This window comes from Babylonia areolata, chromosome 32 (genome assembly GCF_041734735.1).
Source record: "Babylonia areolata isolate BAREFJ2019XMU chromosome 32, ASM4173473v1, whole genome shotgun sequence".
Taxonomy (NCBI): Eukaryota; Metazoa; Mollusca; class Gastropoda; order Neogastropoda; family Buccinidae; genus Babylonia; species Babylonia areolata.
The window spans coordinates 5,529,316-5,549,480 of NC_134907.1; the positions used below are offsets into that span (position 1 = coordinate 5,529,316).

Here is a 20,165-nt window from a genome sequence, read left to right on the forward strand (position 1 = left end):
GTGCATTAAGAGCACGTTAAAGAACCCACGGCAAGAAATGGGGGGCGGGGGGGGGTGGGGGGTGGGGGTGGGTGGCGCTGTCAGCGTAGCGACGCGCTCTCCTTGGGGAAAGCAGCCCGAATTTAATAATAATGATAACTGGACATTATCATTGCCTTCCTCATTGCACTAGGCGCTTTACAATCCACACACACACGCATACGAAACATACTCAGTCCTCAACTTACAATCATGCACCATAAACATATATATGGGCATACAAACTCGTACATACATACATACATACATGCATGCATCCATTCATTTGACGCACACACAATATAGCGTTACAAATATACCTACACAATCAACTAGCTACTTTCATGTATGAGATAGGCGGAGTTTTGTACCTGCTGCAGTGGTGTGAGGATAACCGATGAGAAGAGGGTTGCAATAGTCTAATCCAGAGAGTGATGATGGAGTCTCCCGTCGGGCCCACGGTTGAGTAGGCAGGCAGGCTTATCTGTCGGTGTGTGTCCTCATATGGGAGAAGAGGCCGATTCTGGATGCGCAGCACTTCCTACAGGTGTTGCAAGGGAAAACGTCTCCAGAAGTTCAGCCCTGCTTCCTTCGCTCACGCTTCTCCTTAACGGCCAGCGTTCTCTTGTTTTCAAACCTCTTCATGCCACTAGAGCACAGCATCCTCCAGCGAGAGCGGTCAAGGGCATCAGTTTCCCAAGAAGCGATGTCTATTTCACAGGCTTTGAGGTTTGTCTTCAAGGTGTCCTTGAAGCGCTTGCAGGGCTGTGGCCTTCCTTCAGCTGGCCATACAGTTTCGGGATCCTGCTGTCTGTCATGCGGACGTGTCCTGTCCAGCGTAGCTGGCACTGGATCAGCAGGCTTTCGATGCTGGGCAGGCCGCTCCTCTCTAGGACCTGGAGGTTGGAGATCCTGTCTTGCCACTTTATGCCGAGGATCTTTCGTAGGCATTTCTGGTGAAACTGCTCAAGTTGTTGAATGTGACGGCGATACGTCGTCCCTATTTCACAGCAGTACAACAAGGTTGTCAGCACAACAGCTCTGTAGGTTTTGATTTTGGTGCTGAGCCTGATGCCTTTGTTGTTCCACAGCCTGTTGTTGAGTCAGCCAAAGGCGGAGCTGGCCTTAGCGATGCGTAGCGTCACTTCTGCATCGAGGGCTCCGTTGCTGCATAGGGTGCTGCCCACGTAGCAAAACTTGTCGACTGACTTGATCTCTGTGTCATCGATCTTGATTGCAGGTGGGTGGAAGGCACTGGCGTTCTGTGAGCTAGCTGGTTGGTACATGGACTCGGTCTTGCTGAGGCTGATGGTGAGTCCAAAGCGCCTGCAGGAGGTTGAGAACCTGTCCATGATGAACTGCATGTCCTCATGGGTGTGTGCAGCAAGAGCGCAGTCATCAGCGAAGAGGATATCTCTCAACAGTGCCTCAAACACCCGGGACCTAGCGTGGAGTCGCCGCAAGTTGAAAAGTTTGCCATCTGTGCGAAACTGAATGTAGATGCCCCGGTCACAGTCTTGGAAAGCATCAATCAGCAAGGCAGAGAAAAGAATGGAGAACAGTGTGGGTGCCAGGACGTAGCCCTGCTTTACTCCATTTACCACAGGGAATGGATCGGACATGTCAGTATTTTCCTGTACTCTCGCCTGCATGCCATCGTGGAATGACACGATCAACTGGATTAGGCTCTCTGGGCAGCCGAACTTTAGGAGGATCTTCCACAGATCACGGCGGTTCACCGTGTCGAAGGCCTTAGTCAGGTCTACAAAGACCATGTGGAGCTCCTTGTTCTGCTCTTGCATCTGGCGTACGGTAAACACCATGTCACATGTTCCCCTGCCTGAGCGGAAGCTGCACTGTGCTTCAGGCATGACTGTGTTGGAGACATGATCAACCAGTCTGTTCAGTATGATGCGGGCGAAGATCTTGCCGGCGATGCAGAGGAGAGAGATTCCACGGTGGTTATCGCAGGATATTGTCTCCCTTCCGTTTGTAAATGTGAACAATTGAAGCACCCTTGAAAAATTGGGGGACCTCCTCTCTCTCCCAGATAGACTGGAACAGGGTGGTCAGCTTGTCTGTCAGCACCTCGCCTCCACACTTGTAGATGTCGGCCTGGATTCCACCCGCTCCTGGTGCTTTTCCTGACGTTGTCAGCTTCAGGGCCTTCCGTGTCTCGGCCTTGGTGGGAGGGGCAGCTAGCGAGTCATTGACTGGTAGCTGTAGGAGGGCTGCAACTACCTCGTGAGATATGGACGAGTCCCTGTTGAGGAGGGTGTTGAAGTGCTCTGCCCAGCAAGCAAGGATGTCTTTCTTGTCTGTCAGGAGGGTGGTATGGTCCAAGGCTCGGACAGGGGTTGATCCTGTGACTCTCGGCCCATACACAGCTCGGAGACCATCATGAAAGGTCTTCGTGTCGTGAGCATCAGCAGCGGACTGAAGTTCTTCAAACTTCCTCTCCCACCAGGTGTTCTTCATCTCACGCAGCCTCTTCTGTACGAGTTGCTTGGTTTGCAAGTACTGGTTCTTCTTCCCCTGGCAGTCTTATCGGAAATGTGATCCTGATGCCGTATATGCAGTGTGTTCAGGAGCTTGGAGATTCCAGAGTCGTTCTCGTCAAACCAGTCTTTGTGGATCCTCTGTATAAAGCCGAGCGTGTCAGCTGCTGCTGTGTACACAGCATCTCTAAAGGTGCTCCATACCTCTACTACATCAGTCGATGCAGGAATTTCTTGGAGAGCTGCTTGGATTTGCTGCTGCAGCACGTCTTTGGTGATAGGGAGGCGGTGGACGTTCAGCTTCCTTGGGGGTTTCTGCCTGGCTGGTTGGAGCTTGCGTGCAAGTCTGATGTTCATCTTGCAGTGTTCCAAGCGATGGTCCGACCAACAGACTGCTCCTCTCATGCAGCGTGTAATGGAAACATCACCTCTGTCCCTCTGCCGGACAATCACATAGTCCAGTATGTGCCACTGCTTGGAGCAGGGGTGCATCTATGTGTTCTTGTACTTGTCCGCTTGCTGGAAGAGCGTGTTGGTGATGGTCAATCCATGCTGCGCGCAGAGCGAGAGCAAAATCAGTCCGTTGGAGTTGCACTTGCCAGTGCCGTGCTGTCCTGGGACTCTTGGCCACGAGGAGAAGTCCACGCCAACGCGGGCATTGAAATCCCCAAGGATGATCAGCCAGTCCTTTCTGTCTACTGCTGAAATGGTGCGGCTGAGCTCCTCGTAGAAAGCTTCTTTGATGTCATCAGGGTTGGTCATCGTCGGGGCATAGCAGCTGATAACTGTGGAGAAGCGATCCTCGGACAGCTTCAGACGCAGGGTCATCAGCCTATCGTTTATCCCGTGCAAGTTTGGTTTGCATGGCAAAGTCCACGCCTGAGAGTATGCATAAACTAACCAGCGTTTTGGTTGCTTCGGGTGTGAGGTAGTGGCATCTACTGATGGAGGAAGGAGTCTGAGTTCTTCAGTCTTATCATCGTTTCACACAGAGAAATATGTTGTGACAAAAAGAGCAATGCAAATACACATGTTGGTTTGGAAGTGATACCAATATTCATCTGATTTGCAAAGGAGCGTGCTCTACTTTTCATGCTTGACTTCCGGCCTCCGTGAGGTGATCAATGGTGTGATGGCCTTGTACCAGGTTGTTTTTTACGGTACTCTTTTACTTTTCTTTGGATTTCAGATTTTCCCAGATGTTGACCGCTCATTGTTGTTGCGCTACTAGCAAGCCTGTCAACTTGCTCATTTCCCTTAAAACCTGCATCTCCGTGGCAGTATAAACATGTATGCTTTTGATTCTGTGGGCTCCCCATTCCACTTTCAATTTTTTTTTTGTAAGAGGTTCACTGAGTCGGTCAGAATCATGACATGTTGCTTCACAGGCGTATGAGTAGATGACAGTTACTGGAAAGCATGTGTCACAGCTTTAACTGTCATTGTCAGGATGAAGGCTGTGACTCTGCACGCGACATTATCTCCCCTACTTGTTTTTCCCAGAGTGAAGAAGACGCACATGCACATACGCATTAAATATTTTAAAACAATCACCAGGCATGATTCATCCACATCACGTATTCAATTCTTATGATTAAAACAGGAAGACATAATGTGTGTTTAAATCTGTAATTATTCCGCACTGTAAAACCGACTGAGCCATTTAAATAGCAATTGGAAAGAATGAAGAAAAAGTGATTTCAATCCACTTGCCGCAATATTGATGAATTATATCGTTTTGATAATGAAATCTTCCGTGTACATTTCATTTTATCACTGGCATTTCCCACTTTCAGGTGATAAACACACACACACACACACTGGTCACGTATGCACAGGAAGTTGACAAACCCACACATATGTATTTAAACAATTGTCACGTAAGTATGTCACACACACACACACACACACACACACACACCTCTGCAACGTTACCGTCAAAGGACTGACAAACGAAAATGTTCTTCTGCTGAAAGTATCCATCAGTCCTTGAAAAGCCAGTTGTTTCTGCTTAAGTTCTCTTTCTCTCCCCCCCCCCTCCCCCTCCCACCCCAACCTCTCTCTCTCTTCGTAGCGATTCATTTCACTTTCTACTCCTGTCCTTTGCTTGCTGCGTGGTTTGCATGGATTAATTTTTTTTTATCTCTTTATTTCTCGGAATGAATGGATAGGTGTGTTCAGATTTCGCTGCTTTGTCTTGGCATTTAGTTCCCTTCACTACACAGTGGTGACGTCGTTCTGTGTAGGTGAGGGTTAAGCAGTGGTGACGTCGTTCTGTGTAGGTGAGGGTTAAACAGTGGTGACGTCGTTCTGTGTAGGTGAGGGTTAAACAGTGGTGACGTCTTTCTGTGTTGGTGAGGGTTAAACAGTGGTGACGTCGTTCTGTGTAGGTGAGGGTTAAACAGTGGTGACGTCGTTCTGTGTAGGTGAGGGTTAAACAGTGGTGACGTCGTTCTGTGTAGGTGAGGGTTAAACAGTGGTGACGTCGTTCTGTGTAGGTGAGGGTTAAACAGTGGTGACGTCGTTCTGTGTAGGTGAGGGTTAAACAGTTATGACGTCGTTCTGTGTAGGTGAGGGTTAAACAGTGGTGACGTCGTTCTGTGTAGGTGAGGGTTAAACAGTGGTGACGTCTTTCTGTGTAGGTGATGGTTAAACAGTGGTGACGTCGTTCTGTGTAGGTGAGGGTTAAACAGTGGTGACGTCGTTCTGTGTAGGTGAGGTTTAAACAGTGGTGACGTCGTTCTGTGTAGGTGAGGGTTAATCAGTGGTGACGTCTTTCTGTGTTGGTGAGGGTTAAACAGTGGTGACGTCCTTCTGTGTAGGTGAGGGTTAAACAGTGGTGACGTCGTTCTGTGTAGGTGAGGGTTAAACAGTGGTGACGTCGTTCTGTGTAGGTGAGGGTTAAACAGTGGTGACGTCGTTCTGTGTAGGTGAGGGTTAAACAGTGGTGACGTCGTTCTGTGTAGGTGAGGTTTAAACAGTGGTGACGTCGTTCTGTGTAGGTGAGGGTTAATCAGTGGTGACGTCTTTCTGTGTTGGTGAGGGTTAAACAGTGGTGACGTCCTTCTGTGTAGGTGAGGGTTAAACAGTGGTGACGTCTTTCTGTGTAGGTGATGGTTAAACAGTGGTGACGTCGTTCTGTGTAGGTGAAGGTTAAACAGTGGTGACGTCGTTCTGTGTAGGTGAGGGTTAAACAGTGGTGACGTCGTTCTGTGTAGGTGAGGGTTAAACAGTGGTGACGTCGTTCTGTGTAGGTGAGGGTTAAACAGTGGTGACGTCGTTCTGTGTAGGTGAGGTTTAAACAGTGGTGACGTCGTTCTGTGTAGGTGAGGGTTAATCAGTGGTGACGTCTTTCTGTGTTGGTGAGGGTTAAACAGTGGTGACGTCCTTCTGTGTAGGTGAGGGTTAAACAGTGGTGACGTCTTTCTGTGTAGGTGATGGTTAAACAGTGGTGACGTCGTTCTGTGTAGGTGAGGGTTAAACAGTGGTGACGTCGTTCTGTGTAGGTGAGGGTTAATCAGTGGTGACGTCTTTCTGTGTAGGTGAGGGTTAAACAGTGGTGACGTCGTTCTGTGTAGGTGAGGGTTAAACAGTGGTGACGTCGTTCTGTGTAGGTGAGGGTTAAACAGTGGTGACGTCGTTCTGTGTAGGTGAGGTTTAAACAGTGGTGACGTCGTTCTGTGTAGGTGAGGGTTAAACAGTGGTGACGTCGTTCTGTGTAGGTGAGGGTTAAACAGTGGTGACGTCGTTCTGTGTAGGTGAGGGTTAAACAGTGGTGACGTCGTTCTGTGTAGGTGAGGTTTAAACAGTGGTGACGTCGTTCTGTGTAGGTGAGGGTTAAACAGTTATGACGTCGTTCTGTGTAGGTGAGGGTTAATAAGTGGTGACGTCTTTCTGTGTTGGTGAGGGTTAAACATTGGTGACGTCTTTCTGTGTTGGTGAGGGTTAAACAGTGGTGACGTCTTTCTGTGTAGGTGAGGGTTAATCAGTGATGACGTCGTTCTGTGTAGGTGAAGGTTTTTCCTCAGTTATGACGTCGTTCTGTGTAGGTGAGGGTTTTTCCTCAGTGACGTCGTTCTGTGTAGGTGAGGGTTAAACAGTGGTGACGTCGTTCTGTGTAGGTGAGGTTTAAACAGTGGTGACGTCGTTCTGTGTAGGTGAGGGTTAATCAGTGATGACGTCGTTCTGTGTAGGTGAGGGTTAAACAGTGGTGACGTCTTTCTGTGTAGGTGAGGGTTAATCAGTGGTGACGTCGTTCTGTGTTGGTGAGGGTTTTTCCTCAGTTATGACGTCGTTCTGTGTAGGTGAGGGATTTTCCTCAGTGACGTCGTTCTGTGTAGGTGAGGGTTTTTCCTCAGTGATGACGTCATCATGTGTATGTGAGGGTTTTTCCTCGGTGATGATGTCGTTCTGTGTACGTGAGGGTTCTTCATCAGTGATGACGTCGTTCTGTGTAGGTGAGGGTTCTTCCTCAGTGATGACGTCGTCCTGTGAACGTGAGGGATTTTCCTCAGTGATGACGTCGTCCTGTGTAGGTGAGGGATTTTCCTCAGTGACGTCGTTCTGTGTAGGTGAGGGTTTTTCCTCAGTGATGACGTCGTCCTGTGTAGGTGAGGGTTTTTCCTCGGTGATGACGTCGTCCTGTGTAGGTGAGGGTTCTTCATCAGTGATGACGTCGTTCTGTGTAGGTGAGGGTTCTTCCTCAGTGATGACGTCGTCATGTGAACGTGAGGGATTTTCCTCAGTGATGACGTCGGCCTGTGTACTTGAGGGATTTTCCTCAGTGATGTCGTCCTGTGTAGGTGAGGGTTTTTCCTCAGTGATGACGTCGTCCTGTATATGTGAGGGTTTTTCCTCGGTGATGACGTCGTCCTGTGTACGTGAGTGTTCTTCATCAGTGATGACGTCGTTCTGTGTAGGTGAGGGTTCTTCATCAGTGATGACGTCGTCCTGTATAGGTGAGGGTTCTTCATCAGTGATGACGTCGTTCTGTGTAGGTGAGGGTTCTTCCTCAGTGATGACGTCGTCCTGTGTACGTGAGGGATTTTCCTCAGTGACGTCGTTCTGTGTAGGTGATGGTTTTCCCTCAGTAATGACGTCGTTCTGTGTTGGTGAGGGTTTTTCCTCAGTGATGACGTCGTTCTGTGTACGTGAGGGCTCGTTCTGTGTAAGTGATGGTTCTTCATTAGTGATGACGTTCTGTGTAGGTGAGGGTTCTTCATTAGTGATGACGTTCTGTGTAGGTGAGGGTTCTTCATTAGTGATGACGTTCTGTGTAGGTGAGGGTTCTTCATCAGTGATGACGTCGTTCTGTGTAGGTGAGTCATTTGTGATGATTTTCTGTGTAGGTGAAGGTTCTTCATTAGTGATGATTTTCTGTGTAGGTGAGGGTTCTTCCTCGGTGATGACGTCTTTCTGTGTAGGTGAGGGTTCTTCCTCGGTGATGACGTCTTTCTGTGTAGGTGAGGGTTCTCCATCAGTATTGACGTTGTTCTCAGCAAGTGGTCTGTCGTCACTGATGACGTCATTGGTGGTATCCGTGGGGCTCTTGGCGCTGATGGTGTCAATCTGCATGGGGACCGTGTCCGATGCTTGCCCTTCTTCAAGAGCAGGTGGTGCGACATGGTCTCGTTCACGCATGCCTTCTTCTTTGTGCTGAGCCTCATGCTGTTTCACCAACTCCTCTCCAGCCAGCCCTGTGTCATGTGGTGCAAGTGTGCTGGGAGGTGGCTCACTGGCCGCTTTCGTCTGCCCTTCCTTGGAAGAGGGCTGGATTTTTGACTCTTCATCCCAGTCTAACAAGGTGGGCAAGGTTGCACTGGATTTAGTCGTTTTCTTGTCGCCTAGCTTATAATCGTTCTCTGATTCTGACCATGAAGAATGGTCTTCGTCATTGTCGAAAACGGCTCTGGATATTGGGTAAATATTGCAAATTTCTGCCTCATCGTTACCCATCATGACAACAATCCCTGGTTTGTCAGCATCTTTATCACTCGTCTTCTTTTTTTCCTCGAGTGCTCCAGAACCAGGAGATGCTGGCATGTCTGTTGGTTTAATTTCTGACCCATCTTTTCCATCCACTGCCTTTGCAGTCGGCTGCTCGTTCCCACGAAGTTCTGAGACAGAGCCTGGCATTTTGTTTTCACTGTCCCTCATTGCTTGTTTCTCCTTTAACGATTGTTCTGCAGGAGTGCGTTGACTCTGCTGAGACACCTTGCATTCTGTGTCAGAAACTTGCCTTTGTTTAGATATTCTTTGTTGTAAATCAGAGGATTGCCGTTGTTTATCTGCCTTTTGTTCCGAGTCAGAAGATTTGATTCCTCTTGCAGCCTGCCTGTCTCCTTTCTTTGTTGAGGCATCGGCGCTGGATGTTTCTGCTGTGCTGGTGGTGGGCCTGTGTTCATCTGCAGACATTTCACTTCTCCGTTGTCCTTCCATACTTCCGAAGTGCTGAGTCACGACTTGAGGCTTTCTTCCGACTGGCTCTATGCCACCCCGGTATGATTCGTTGTCTTCTGAGCTCGTTTGTGTGAAAGTGTCAGTACCGCTGGACGACAACCCTCTCTGCACCACTGAGTCAGAAGAAGACATTTTAACGTGCGTCCATGTGTTCGTGCCGACAGCTTTACTTGATCTCTTTTTCCCGGACCTGGTTCGGGATCGGACTTTGCGGCGCTGGCGAAGCGTTTTCGCGTGATCTGACTTTCCACTGCTTGATCCATCGGTCTTCCTTCCCGTCTTCTTCCTTGTCTCTCTTGATCTGGTGGGTTTCTGGACACTTTCCAGGATTGCCTTCACCACCCACACAATCCCTGACCAGATCAGCGCCGCCAAGGACATGAAAACAAGGAGAACAAAATCCAGGAAAGCGAATCCCACATCAGCGACGAAGTTGACAGGTTTTCCAAGGAGACGGAAAAGACATTTGAAGCATATAAACACACCATGGGCAATATCTTGAAAGATCCTCACTCCGAAAATGTCACATTGTCGGTTCATTGTTGGAAGCAGACGTTTGTAACGGGTATTCCTTCTCGATCTGGACCTGCTGCGATGTGGCAGGACATCCATGATTTCATATCTGGTTAGAAACCCCGCTAGTGGCTGTGTCTCCTGTTTATTCTTCTTGCTCCTGCAGATCTACTTTTATTTACCCTGAGCACATTTCTTCTTCTTTTTTCTGAACTTACATGTCCAACAGCTTGGGTATCTAAACGACTGACCCGAAACAACGAGATGCCTGTTCCCCCTACCCTACTTTTTTCCTTTCGCTGGAAAATTGCAGTGCCTTTTCTTCTTTTTTCCGTAATTTTGGCTACAGATCGAATGATGATAATTTTTTTTTATTTTTATTTTTACAAATGAATAAAACTGGAACTTTGGATAAGTCACAGTTGACGGGTAACCTGAACAGCAAGCTACCTGTTTCTTTTGGACACAGTTGTCTTGATGGCCTACAAACGATCTGTGCAGCAGCACTGCGGGCCAGTTCTTCTGGTAATGGAAATCTTGAAAAGAAAACTCCACGGATAGAGGGCTGCAGCAGTGATGAAGTTATACGTACAGTGTCTATTACGTAACACGTAAATGACGTCAGATATTCACTTACTTCCCTGTTCGTCTTTATGTCAATAAAATGAGACATGGTTACGTAAAATGAAGTTAATCTTTCACTCACTGCATCTCCCTCTCTCTCTCTCTCTCTGTGTTTGTGTGTGAGTGTGTGTGTTCGCGAAATCAGCAGCCGATTACGTGAAATCAGTACTATTGCTCAAAGCGGAATCGGCAATAATTGTTTTACACACACACACACACACACACACACACGCACGCACATACACACACACAGCGCGCTGTCTCTCTCGCCTATGAAATCCACAACATATTGAATGCCAATGCAATTCTATTTCCGAATACCAACGAATTTACAACAAAAGTTGTCCGAAGCTAGAATGACTCCATTATTAAAGAAAGAAGTTGTTTTGATTCCCGTTAAACAGACTTGAGACTTTGAAGCATTGAAGCAAACGAAGCTGGAATAACAACACTGAAGAAAAAGAAAGGATTATATTGAGGGGAAAATAGAGGAATGAAGGCAAGTCAATGGAAGTATCGAACAGGCAGGTTAGCCCTGCTTTTTTTTTTTTTTTTTTTTTTTTTTTTTCAAAGTAAAAAAAATGATTTAATTGTCAGGCCTCTGGAGTATCAGCAAAATGTAGCATGCAACATGTGTTCATTTACATATCATTCAGGCATTTTCCCTGAACGTTAGTGCTTTACAGATATTCATCGACAGTTTCAATATTGTTTCAGTATTTTCACTAGCTAAGATAGAAGAAAGTCTGGACAATGATGTGTTAGCGTGAAGGAAGGAGAGATGGAGAGAGACAGACAGACAGACAGTGAAGAAAATAAAGTAACAAATGATAGCAATGATGAAAATGATAATAGTAACAAGAACAACGATCGTACTACTACTACTACTACTGCCTACTACTTACTACACACACAAACACACACACACACACGCACGCACGCACGCCCCTACGCGCGCATATATATGTATGTAGGCATGCTTGTATATAAACTAATTGTTGTCTCGTTCGTCATTTATCAGATGGATTCCCCCGTCTCCTCGACGAAGGCGGCAGTACGTCGCAGGTCCTCCAGTCCTCTGTAGAGCTTCCGGGCCGCTGGGATTGGGTCGGGCCAGGTTTTCTCTCGGAGCGCTTGGTGGAGCGGGCAGGACTGCAGCAGATGTTCTGTTGTCTGGCTGTCTGTTCTGCAGGGGCACTGCTCTGTGTCGCCGATACGGAGTTTCGTGTATAGGTGGTGTTTCAGGCGGTTGTGGCCTGTCCTGAGCCTGAAAATGGCTACCTGCTCTCGACGAGTCAGCAGGTAGTACGGGTCTGCTCTGTTGTGGCGTGGATGCTGCTGCTTCCACTTGTTCTGCAGCTTGGCCTTAATGATGGTCCTGGATTCAGAGTAGCTGGTAGACCTGTCCATCTGCTCTTTCGTAGTGCCTTCCTTTGCCAGGGAGCCAGCAGTCTCGTTGCCAAGCACGTTGCAGTGGGAGGGAATCCACCGCAGTGTGTCTGTTTGACTTGTGCAGAGGGAGGCGAGAGAAGAGGACAGATCGTTGAGTTCTGGATCTCTGTTGGACCAAAGGGCCTGCAAAATGGACAGGGCGTCGGTCAGGAAGACAACGTTGTGGCTGGCGTAGGGGCTGACCTCGATGTGGGCTGCTGCTGTTTTCAAGGCTTCTGTAATTGGTGGAGTACAGGCCGGTAGCGAGGCAGATCTTTTCTTCTCTGCCTCCTGGATACTGAGCATAGACTCCTGCCCCTCCGTTCCGAATGGCTTCTGTCGCAGAGCCGTCAGTGTAGACATGAGTCCAGAACTCTTTGGGGAACTGGGTGTGGAGGTGTTCAAGGGTGAGGGACTTTCTTTCAGGGCCGCTTTGGGAATCTTTGGGGCCAACACCAGGGATGCTGCACTGGATGAGGGGAGGGGTTCCTTCGCTCTTTGCAGGGAGGCAAGACACCGGGGTATCACTTTGGGGGCATGGTCAAGGATATCCTGATGTTGCCGTTCTAGGATCCTGCTCTGGTGTATGAAGCTCCCTCTCTTCAGCCGTCCTTTTGTTGGCTGGGACAGTCTGTCCTTCATGGGGTGGCCTTGCAACCTCTTGAACTTGGCAGCCTGGGTCAGGAGTTTGGCGTCTCTGCGGTCCTCAAGGGGTTGGAGCTCTGTGATGGTTTCAAGCTCCTGAATTGGCGTCGACCTCATGGCCCATGTGATGATACGGATAGTATAAACTAGTGATGATGATGTTATTCCTAAACCACACAACCAGCACCACCACCAAGAATGATTATAATATTTTTACTCATTCAACCCTGCGCCCACCTGAGAGGCGTGTGCCGCTGATCGCCGTTCTCCGCCTGAACCCGCCTGACAGGCGGGCCAAGAAACCCGTTTATTCAAACCGGTTCTCAGTCATTATGCATTAAACTGCTAGGTAAGGGAAGTAACTCCAATTTCCTTCCTCACTAGCACGCGAAGTTTCGCTCCAAAAATAGAACGATTAGTGTGTTTTTGTTCAGTTTTCCACATGGATATAGTAAAACGTCAAAGATTTACTGCGCAGTAAGTGCTTGGTGAAATTATGATGGACTCTTGCAGGGTTAGCCTTGCTGTTTGGACTGAGAGGTAGCTATTTATTTTGGCATTCGCTGTTTCGAGGAAGACAGCGGCTGTGGTATAGCATCTGTGTGGAGAACATTTCCGCAAGTGAGGAAAGCGCAGTGCAACGTTGGGTGTCATTGTCAATTATCTAGAATAAATTGAACACGGCTCTTTTCACAGGCTGCAGAGCTCAGACCCTGAGGGTGTCCTGTACAATGCGAAGTTTATGCCACCTAGTTTGGAGTTGGTACACCGAAGTTTATCACACCTAGTTTGGAGTTGGTCCACCTAAGTTTATCACACCTAGTTTGGAGTTGGTCCACCGAAGTTTATGCCACCTAGTTTGGAGTTGGTCCACCGAAGTTTATCACACCTAGTTTGGAGTTGGTCCACCGAAGTTTATCACACCTAGTTTGGCGTTGGTCCACCGAAGTTTATCACACCTAGTTTGGAGTTGGTCCACCGAAGTTTATCACACCTAGTTTGGAGTTGGTCCACCGAAGTTTATGCCACCTAGTTTGGAGTTGGTACACCGAAGTTTATGCCACCTAGTTTGGAGTTGGTCCACCGAAGTTTATCACACCTAGTTTGGAGTTGGTCCACCGAAGTTTATGCCACCTAGTTTGGAGTTGGTACACCGAAGTTTATGCCACCTAGTTTGGAGTTGGTCCACCGAAGTTTATCACACCTAGTTTGGCGTTGGTCCACCGAGGTTTATGCCACCTAGTTTGGAGTTGGTCCACCGAAGTTTATCACACCTAGTTTGGAGTTGGTCCACCGAAGTTTATGCCACCTAGTGTGGGGTTGGTCCACTGAAGTTTATGCCACCTAGTTTGGGGTTGGTCCACCGAAGTTTATGCCACCTAGTTTGGAGTTGGTCCACTGAAGTTTATGCCACCTAGTTTGGGGTTGGTCCACCGAAGTTTATGCCACCTAGTTTGGAGTTGGTCCACCGAAGTTTATGCCACCTAGTTTGGAGTTGGTCCACCGAAGTTTATCACACCTAGTTTGGAGTTGGTCCACCGAAGTTTATGCCACCTAGTTTGGAGTTGGTCCACCGAAGTTTATGCCACCTAGTTTGGAGTTGGTCCACCGAAGTTTATGCCACCTAGTTTGGGGTTGGTACACCGAAGTTTATGCCACCTAGTTTGGGGTTGGTACACCGAAGTTTATGCCACCTAGTTTGGGGTTGGTACACCGAAGTTTATGCCACCTAGTTTGGAGTTGGTCCACCGAAGTTTATCACACCTAGTTTGGAGTTGGTCCACCGAAGTTTATCACACCTAGTTTGGAGTTGGTCCACCGAAGTTTATCACACCTAGTTTGGCGTTGGTCCACCGAAGTTTATCACACCTAGTTTGGACTTGGTCCACCGAAGTTTATGCCACCTAGTTTGGAGTTGGTCCACCGAAGTTTATGCCACCTAGTTTGGAGTTGGTCCACCGAAGTTTATCACACCTAGTTTGGAGTTGGTCCACCGAAGTTTATGCCACCTAGTTTGGAGTTGGTACACCGAAGTTTATGCCACCTAGTTTGGAGTTGGTCCACCGAAGTTTATGCCACCTAGTTTGGCGTTGGTCCACCGATGTTTATGCCACCTAGTTTGGAGTTGGTCCACCGAAGTTTATCACACCTAGTTTGGAGTTGGTCCACTGAAGTTTATGCCACCTAGTTTGGGGTTGGTACACCGAAGTTTATGCCACCTAGTTTGGAGTTGGTCCACTGAAGTTTATGCCACCTAGTTTGGGGTTGGTCCACCGAAGTTTATGCCACCTAGTTTGGAGTTGGTCCACCGAAGTTTATCACACCTAGTTTGGAGTTGGTCCACCGAAGTTTATGCCACCTAGTTTGGAGTTGGTCCACCGAAGTTTATGCCACCTAGTTTGGAGTTGGTCCACCGAAGTTTATCACACCTAGTTTGGAGTTGGTCCACCGAAGTTTATGCCACCTAGTTTGGAGTTGGTACACCGAAGTTTATGCCACCTAGTTTGGGGTTGGTCCATCGAAGTTTATGCCACCTAGTTTGGGGTTGGTCCACCGAAGTTTATCACACCTAGTTTGGAGTTGGTACACCGAAGTTTATGCCACCTAGTTTGGAGTTGGTACACCGAAGTTTATGCCACCTAGTTTGGGGTTGGTCCATCGAAGTTTATGCCACCTAGTTTGGGGTTGGTCCACCGAAGTTTATCACACCTAGTTTGGAGTTGGTCCACCGAAGTTTATGCCACCTAGTTTGGAGTTGGTACACCGAAGTTTATGCCACCTAGTTTGGAGTTGGTCCACCGAAGTTTATCACACGTTTATCCACCGAGGTTTATCACACCTAGTTTGGAGTTGGTCCACCGAAGTTTATCACACCTAGTTTGGAGTTGGTCCACCGAAGTTTATCACACCTAGTTTGGAGTTGGTCCACCGAAGTTTATCACACCTAGTTTGGAGTTGGTCCACCGAAGTTTATCACACCTAGTTTGGAGTTGGTCCACCGAAGTTTATGCCACCTAGTTTGGGGTTGGTACACCGAAGTTTATGCCACCTAGTTTGGGGTTGGTACACCGAAGTTTATCACACCTAGTTTGGAGTTGGTCCACCGAAGTTTATCACACCTAGTTTGGAGTTGGTCCACCGAAGTTTATCACACCTAGTTTGGAGTTGGTCCACCGAAGTTTATGCCACCTAGTTTGGGGTTGGTCCACCACCAAAGCAGCGAGGTCCTTCGTCCTTCGTCCGTTGTCCATTGTCAATCAGGGAATACAGGAAACCTCAGTCAGTGAGAGCATGTCAAGCTGACGACGTCACTCCATTTTTGACTCACTTGTGTAAACATAGAGAGTCTATGTTTTAACCCGGTGTTCGGTTGTCTCTCTCTCTCTCTCTCTCTCTCTCTCTCTGTGTGTGTGTGTGTGTGTGTGTGTGGTAAACTTTAACACTGACATTTTCTCTGCAAATACTTTGTCAGTTGACACCAAATTAGGCATAACAATAGGAAAAATTCAGTTCTTTCCAGTCATCTTGTTTAAAACAATATTGCACCTATGGGATGGGCACGGAAAAGAAAAAGAAAAAAAAAAGAAGCCTAATTATATGCAAACTGCATTTACTGTTATATTTATATTTTTTGTATTCTCTAAACTTGGCATTTTGATCTGATATTCTGACCCAACAACAAGAGCAGTCATTATTATCATTTTTTGTTCAAACAGGAACTTCTTTTACTAAGCATGGAAGTTTTATTTATTTTGCAAACGTTTTAGTGCATATAGTAAAAAAGGGGAATTACTCTGTAGTTAATGCTAGGGGACTTAATTCGAATCTGGTTAGGAATTTTTTTTTTTTTTTTTTTTTAATGCGAAGCTTTATAATAACAAATACAGAACATATTTTAACGATTAGATTTTTTTTTTAAAGTGTATCACAAGTGAGTCTTGAAGGCCTTGCCTCTCTTGTTCTTTTGGTTTTTAGAGGCCTTAGAGCAATACATTTGGACAAAATAGTCTTGGTAATTAAAAATCTTAACGTAGGTACTGTCGGAAGAGATTACACGTTGAAGAGATTCACCTGACCTATGTCACAATAATCACTGTAAACTACCTTTTAAACTTCCAATATCAAGTAAACACCCATCCCCAACCCCCGTTTGGAATGAAATTTGTTCAAAGAGGGCATGGGCGTTTTCGAGTTAGTTTACAGTTTTTGTGGATGAAACTCCTTGTCTGAACATTTTTTTTTCAAAAATATCACTCCCACTAAATCAAACTACGCTAAAACTGTGTGTGAATGAATTATCATTGTTGCGGATTCCACGTTTTTAATAGGTCAAGTTTCGGAGAAGCACTGCAACTGAAAGAGATCTTGCATATAAAAGCATCTGTTTATGTATTTCTTAATTAAAACAAAATCCGACAACCTTCAGAAGACGACTCAGCCTTGCGTGTGACTGACAAAACAAGGAAACAAAGCAAGCACACGCGCGACTGCCCGTGGAAATCGTTTGAAAATTTCGATTTTTGCCGAAGTTTTGTGTATATACACACAGCTCGCTTCAGTAGCAGGCAATCAAAACAAGATCAGCTCTCCCTGTCTCCTGTGCAAGTACGGCTCCAGCAGCATGTAATCAAAACGGGATTAGCTCCCACTGCCTCGTGTACAAGTAACAAAAGCTTTTCTTTCTTTTTTTAAGACAGAGAGAGAGAGAGAGAGAGAGAGAGAGAGAGAGAGAGCTGGTCTCTTTTCGTGGAGTGGTCGCCTTGTGGCTACGCGTCCGCATATGAAGCGAAAGAATTCAAGAGTACGGGATTTAATCCCACACTTAACAGAATTTTCTCCACCTCCTCTAGACATTGAGCGTGGAATTGCACGCTTGTATTTCAGATGTGACTATAAACCGAGTTGTAGCAAGCGCTCGTCGCATGTAAACGAACCACAGCAATAAGCGACAATAGAGTTTTTTTAAAACAACTTTTGCGTGTTTATGTCATGGTGTCAGTCTGTATCACTGGTTGACAGAGGCGAGTTGTGTGTCCTAAGTGTCAGTCTGTATCACTGGTTGACAGAGGCGAGTTGTGTCCTAAGTGTCAGTCTGTATCACTGGTTGACAGAGGCGAGTTGTGTCCTAAGTGTCAGTCTGTATCACTGGTTGACAGAGGCGAGTTGTGTCCTAAGTGTCAGTCTGGTTGACAGAGGTGAGTTGTGTCCTAAGTGTCAGTCTGGTTGACAGAGGCGAGTTGTGTCCTAAGCGTCAGTCTGTATCACAGGAGAAGGTGGCAGAATGTTTAAGACGAGTATCTGCCAATGCTGTGTCCATTATGGACTGGGCTCGAATCCCAACCTTTCCCCCAGGTTTGACAGGAAATCAAACTGAGCGTCTAGTCATTCGGAAGAAAAGATAAATCGAAGTTCTGTGTGCAGCACGCACGTGACGCACTGAAGTAGAACCCATAACAATATTAGTGTTGTCCTCTGCTCGGGCCTTGCGCACAGCACGCTTTCGTTGCGCCTCGGTGATGCGCCTGGCTTCAGCTGCACGGGCTCCTGTGGTGATCTTGCTGCGCCAAGCTGGACGGTCCAGAGCAAGCGTCTCCCACTGATGTCGTCACCCAGGTCTTTGAAATCTTTGTAGCTTTTCTTCTGCCCTCCAACTGAGCGCTTGCCCTCGCACAGTTCTTAGAACGGCAGCTGCTTAGGCAATCGACCGTCTGGCATTCTGACCACATGTCTGACCCACCTGGCTTGGGCTTTCTGTAGGAGGGTGTCGATGCTGCAGAGGCCAGCTTGTTCCATGACTTCCGTGTCGGAGACTTTGGCCTGCCACCTGATATGGAGGATTCTGTGGAGACAGCTCATGTGGAAGCAATTGAGTTGTTTGGTGTGTCTGCTGTAGACAGTCCAGGTCTCGCTGGCGTAAAGAAGGGTGGTAAGGACCACTGCACAGGAGACCTTCAGCTTGGTGGTAGCGCTGAGTCCTATCCACTCTCAGATATTCCTATGGAGTCTCTTAAAGGCGGCGCTGGCTTTGGCGATCCTGTTGTTGGCCTCAGCGTCTATGTTCACTGCGCGACAGAGCGTGCTGCCCAGGTAGGTGAAGTCGACTGCCTGAAGGTTCTGCCCCTTCAGTGTGAAGCGCGGCTCCTGGTATGTCTTTCCTTGGGCATGCTGGAACATAACTTTGGTCTTTTTGGTGCTGATGGTGAGGCCGAAGTTGCTGCAGGCTTGTGAGAAGCAGTCCATTTCACCCTGCATATTCTGCTCTGTGCTGGCGTTGAGTGCGCAGTAATCAGCAAACAAGAGGTCTCTGATGACAGTCTATTTCACCTTTGTAACAGCCTGCAGGCGCCTGATGAACAGTCTCCCGTCAGTCTTGTTCATGACCTATGTCCTTCTTCGCAGTCTTGGAAGACAGCTGTCAGCATGGCAGAGAATACCGTACTGAACCGTACTGGGCGAGAACGCAGCCTTGTTTGACGCTGTTTGTCACTTGAAAGGCCTCTGACTCGTCTCCGTCATCCAGAACTTTCACCATCATGCCGTCGTGGAACTGCCTGACAATTGTGATGAACTTGCTGGGGCAGCCAAACTTCTCCAATATCTTCCACAAACCTTCTCTGCTGACCGTATTGAAGGCCTCGGTCAGATCGACGAAGATCATGAAGAGGACGCTGTGTTGATCCTGGCATTTTTCCTGAATTTGGCGAGAAGCAAAAGTCATGTCCGCAGTCCCACGTTCAGCACGGAAGCCGCACTGGCTTCCTGGGAGGAGACCTTGCTCAACATGTTGGAGAAGGCGGTTGAGCAGGACACTGGCCAGAATCTTCCCAGCAATGGACAAGAGGGAGATGACTCGGTGGTTGTCGCAAGACTGGAGTTGCCTTTCCTCTTATAGGTGGGGACTACGCTGGGATCTTTCAGCTGTTGCTTGATCTGTCCCTCGTTCCACGTGGACTGGAAGAGTTCAGTCAGCCTTTACATCATGGCAGGGCCTCCTGCTTTGTATACCTCAGCAGGGATTGCATCAGATCCTGGCGCTTTGCCACAGGATAGTTGCTCCACTGCCTTCCTGACTTCATCTTCTGTGGGGAGGGTGTCGAGCTTCTCGTTGATCTCTGCCTGGGGCAGGAGAGCAATGGCCTCGTCGTTGATGTTGACAGGACTGTTGAGGACGTTGCTGAAGTGCTCAGCCCAACGCTCCAGAATCTACTTCTTCTCTGCATTCCATCTGGGTTGAGGAGGGGTGAGGAGCCTAAAATTGTATCATTGGTCGTCAGAGGTGAGGCGCGTGTTCTGTGTATCAGTCTGAATAATTGGTTGACAGAGATAATGTGTATGCCATGGTGCCACTCTGCATCACTGGTTGAAAGAGGTGAGGTGTGTGTCGTCGTCCTAGTCTGCATCACTGGTTGACAGAAGTGAGGTATGTCAGAAGCAGTCCATCTCACACTGCATCTTCTGCTCTGTGCTGGCGTTGAGTGCGCAGTAAGTGATACCCCGGTGTCTTGCCGTCCCTGCAAGGAGCGAAGGGAACCCTCCCCTCATCCAGTGCAGCATCCCTGGTGTTGGCCCCAAAGATTCCCAAAGCGTCCTGAAAGAAAGTCCCTCACCCTTGAAGATCCCCACACCCAGTTCCCCAAAGAGTTCTGGACTCATGTCTACACTGACGGCTCTGCGACAGATGCCATTCGGAACGTAGGGGCAGGAGTCTATGTTCAGTATCCAGAAGGCAGAGAAGAAAAGATCTGCCTCGCTACCGGCCTGTTCTCCACCAATTACAGAGCCGAAGCAAAAGCCTTGAAAATACCAGCAGCCCACATCGAGGTCAGCCCCTACGCCAGCCACAACGTTGTCTTCCTGACCGACGCCCTGTCCATCTTGCAGGCCCTTTGGTCCAACAGAGATCCAGAACTCAACGATCTGTCCTCCTCTCTCGCCTCCCTCTGCACAAGTTAAACAGTCACACTGCGGTGGATTCCC

At 47.9% G+C, this 20,165-nt stretch overlaps 1 protein-coding gene across 1 annotated transcript; it reads right to left on the bottom strand.

Moving 5' to 3' along the window:
• Nucleotides 1-15,027: 15,027 nt before the first annotated feature.
• On the bottom strand, nucleotides 15,028-18,906 carry LOC143276417 (uncharacterized). Its single transcript, XM_076580904.1, has 4 exons — nucleotides 18,623-18,906; nucleotides 18,265-18,453; nucleotides 17,926-18,012; nucleotides 15,028-15,097 (listed from the first exon to the last, which is right to left on the bottom strand). The coding sequence occupies exons 1-4, from the start codon at nucleotides 18,904-18,906 to the stop codon at nucleotides 15,028-15,030; spliced, it is 630 nt and encodes a 209-aa protein (XP_076437019.1).
• Between the last annotated feature and the right edge of the window lie 1,259 nt (nucleotides 18,907-20,165).

Excerpts from the sequence above, each read along its gene's own strand:
- LOC143276417 (XM_076580904.1), bottom strand. The coding sequence starts at position 18,906 with ATGACTTTTGCTTCTCGCCAAATTCAGGAAAAATGCCAGGATCAACAC. Across the intron at positions 18,454-18,622 it reads GCCCAGTACGGTTCAGTACG|CACAGAGCAGAATATGCAGG; the intron begins GTATTCTCTGCC and ends ACTCAACGCCAG. Across the intron at positions 15,098-17,925 it reads CTACAGAAAGCCCAAGCCAG|GTGTGATAAACTTCGGTGGA; the intron begins GTGGGTCAGACA and ends ACTCCAAACTAG.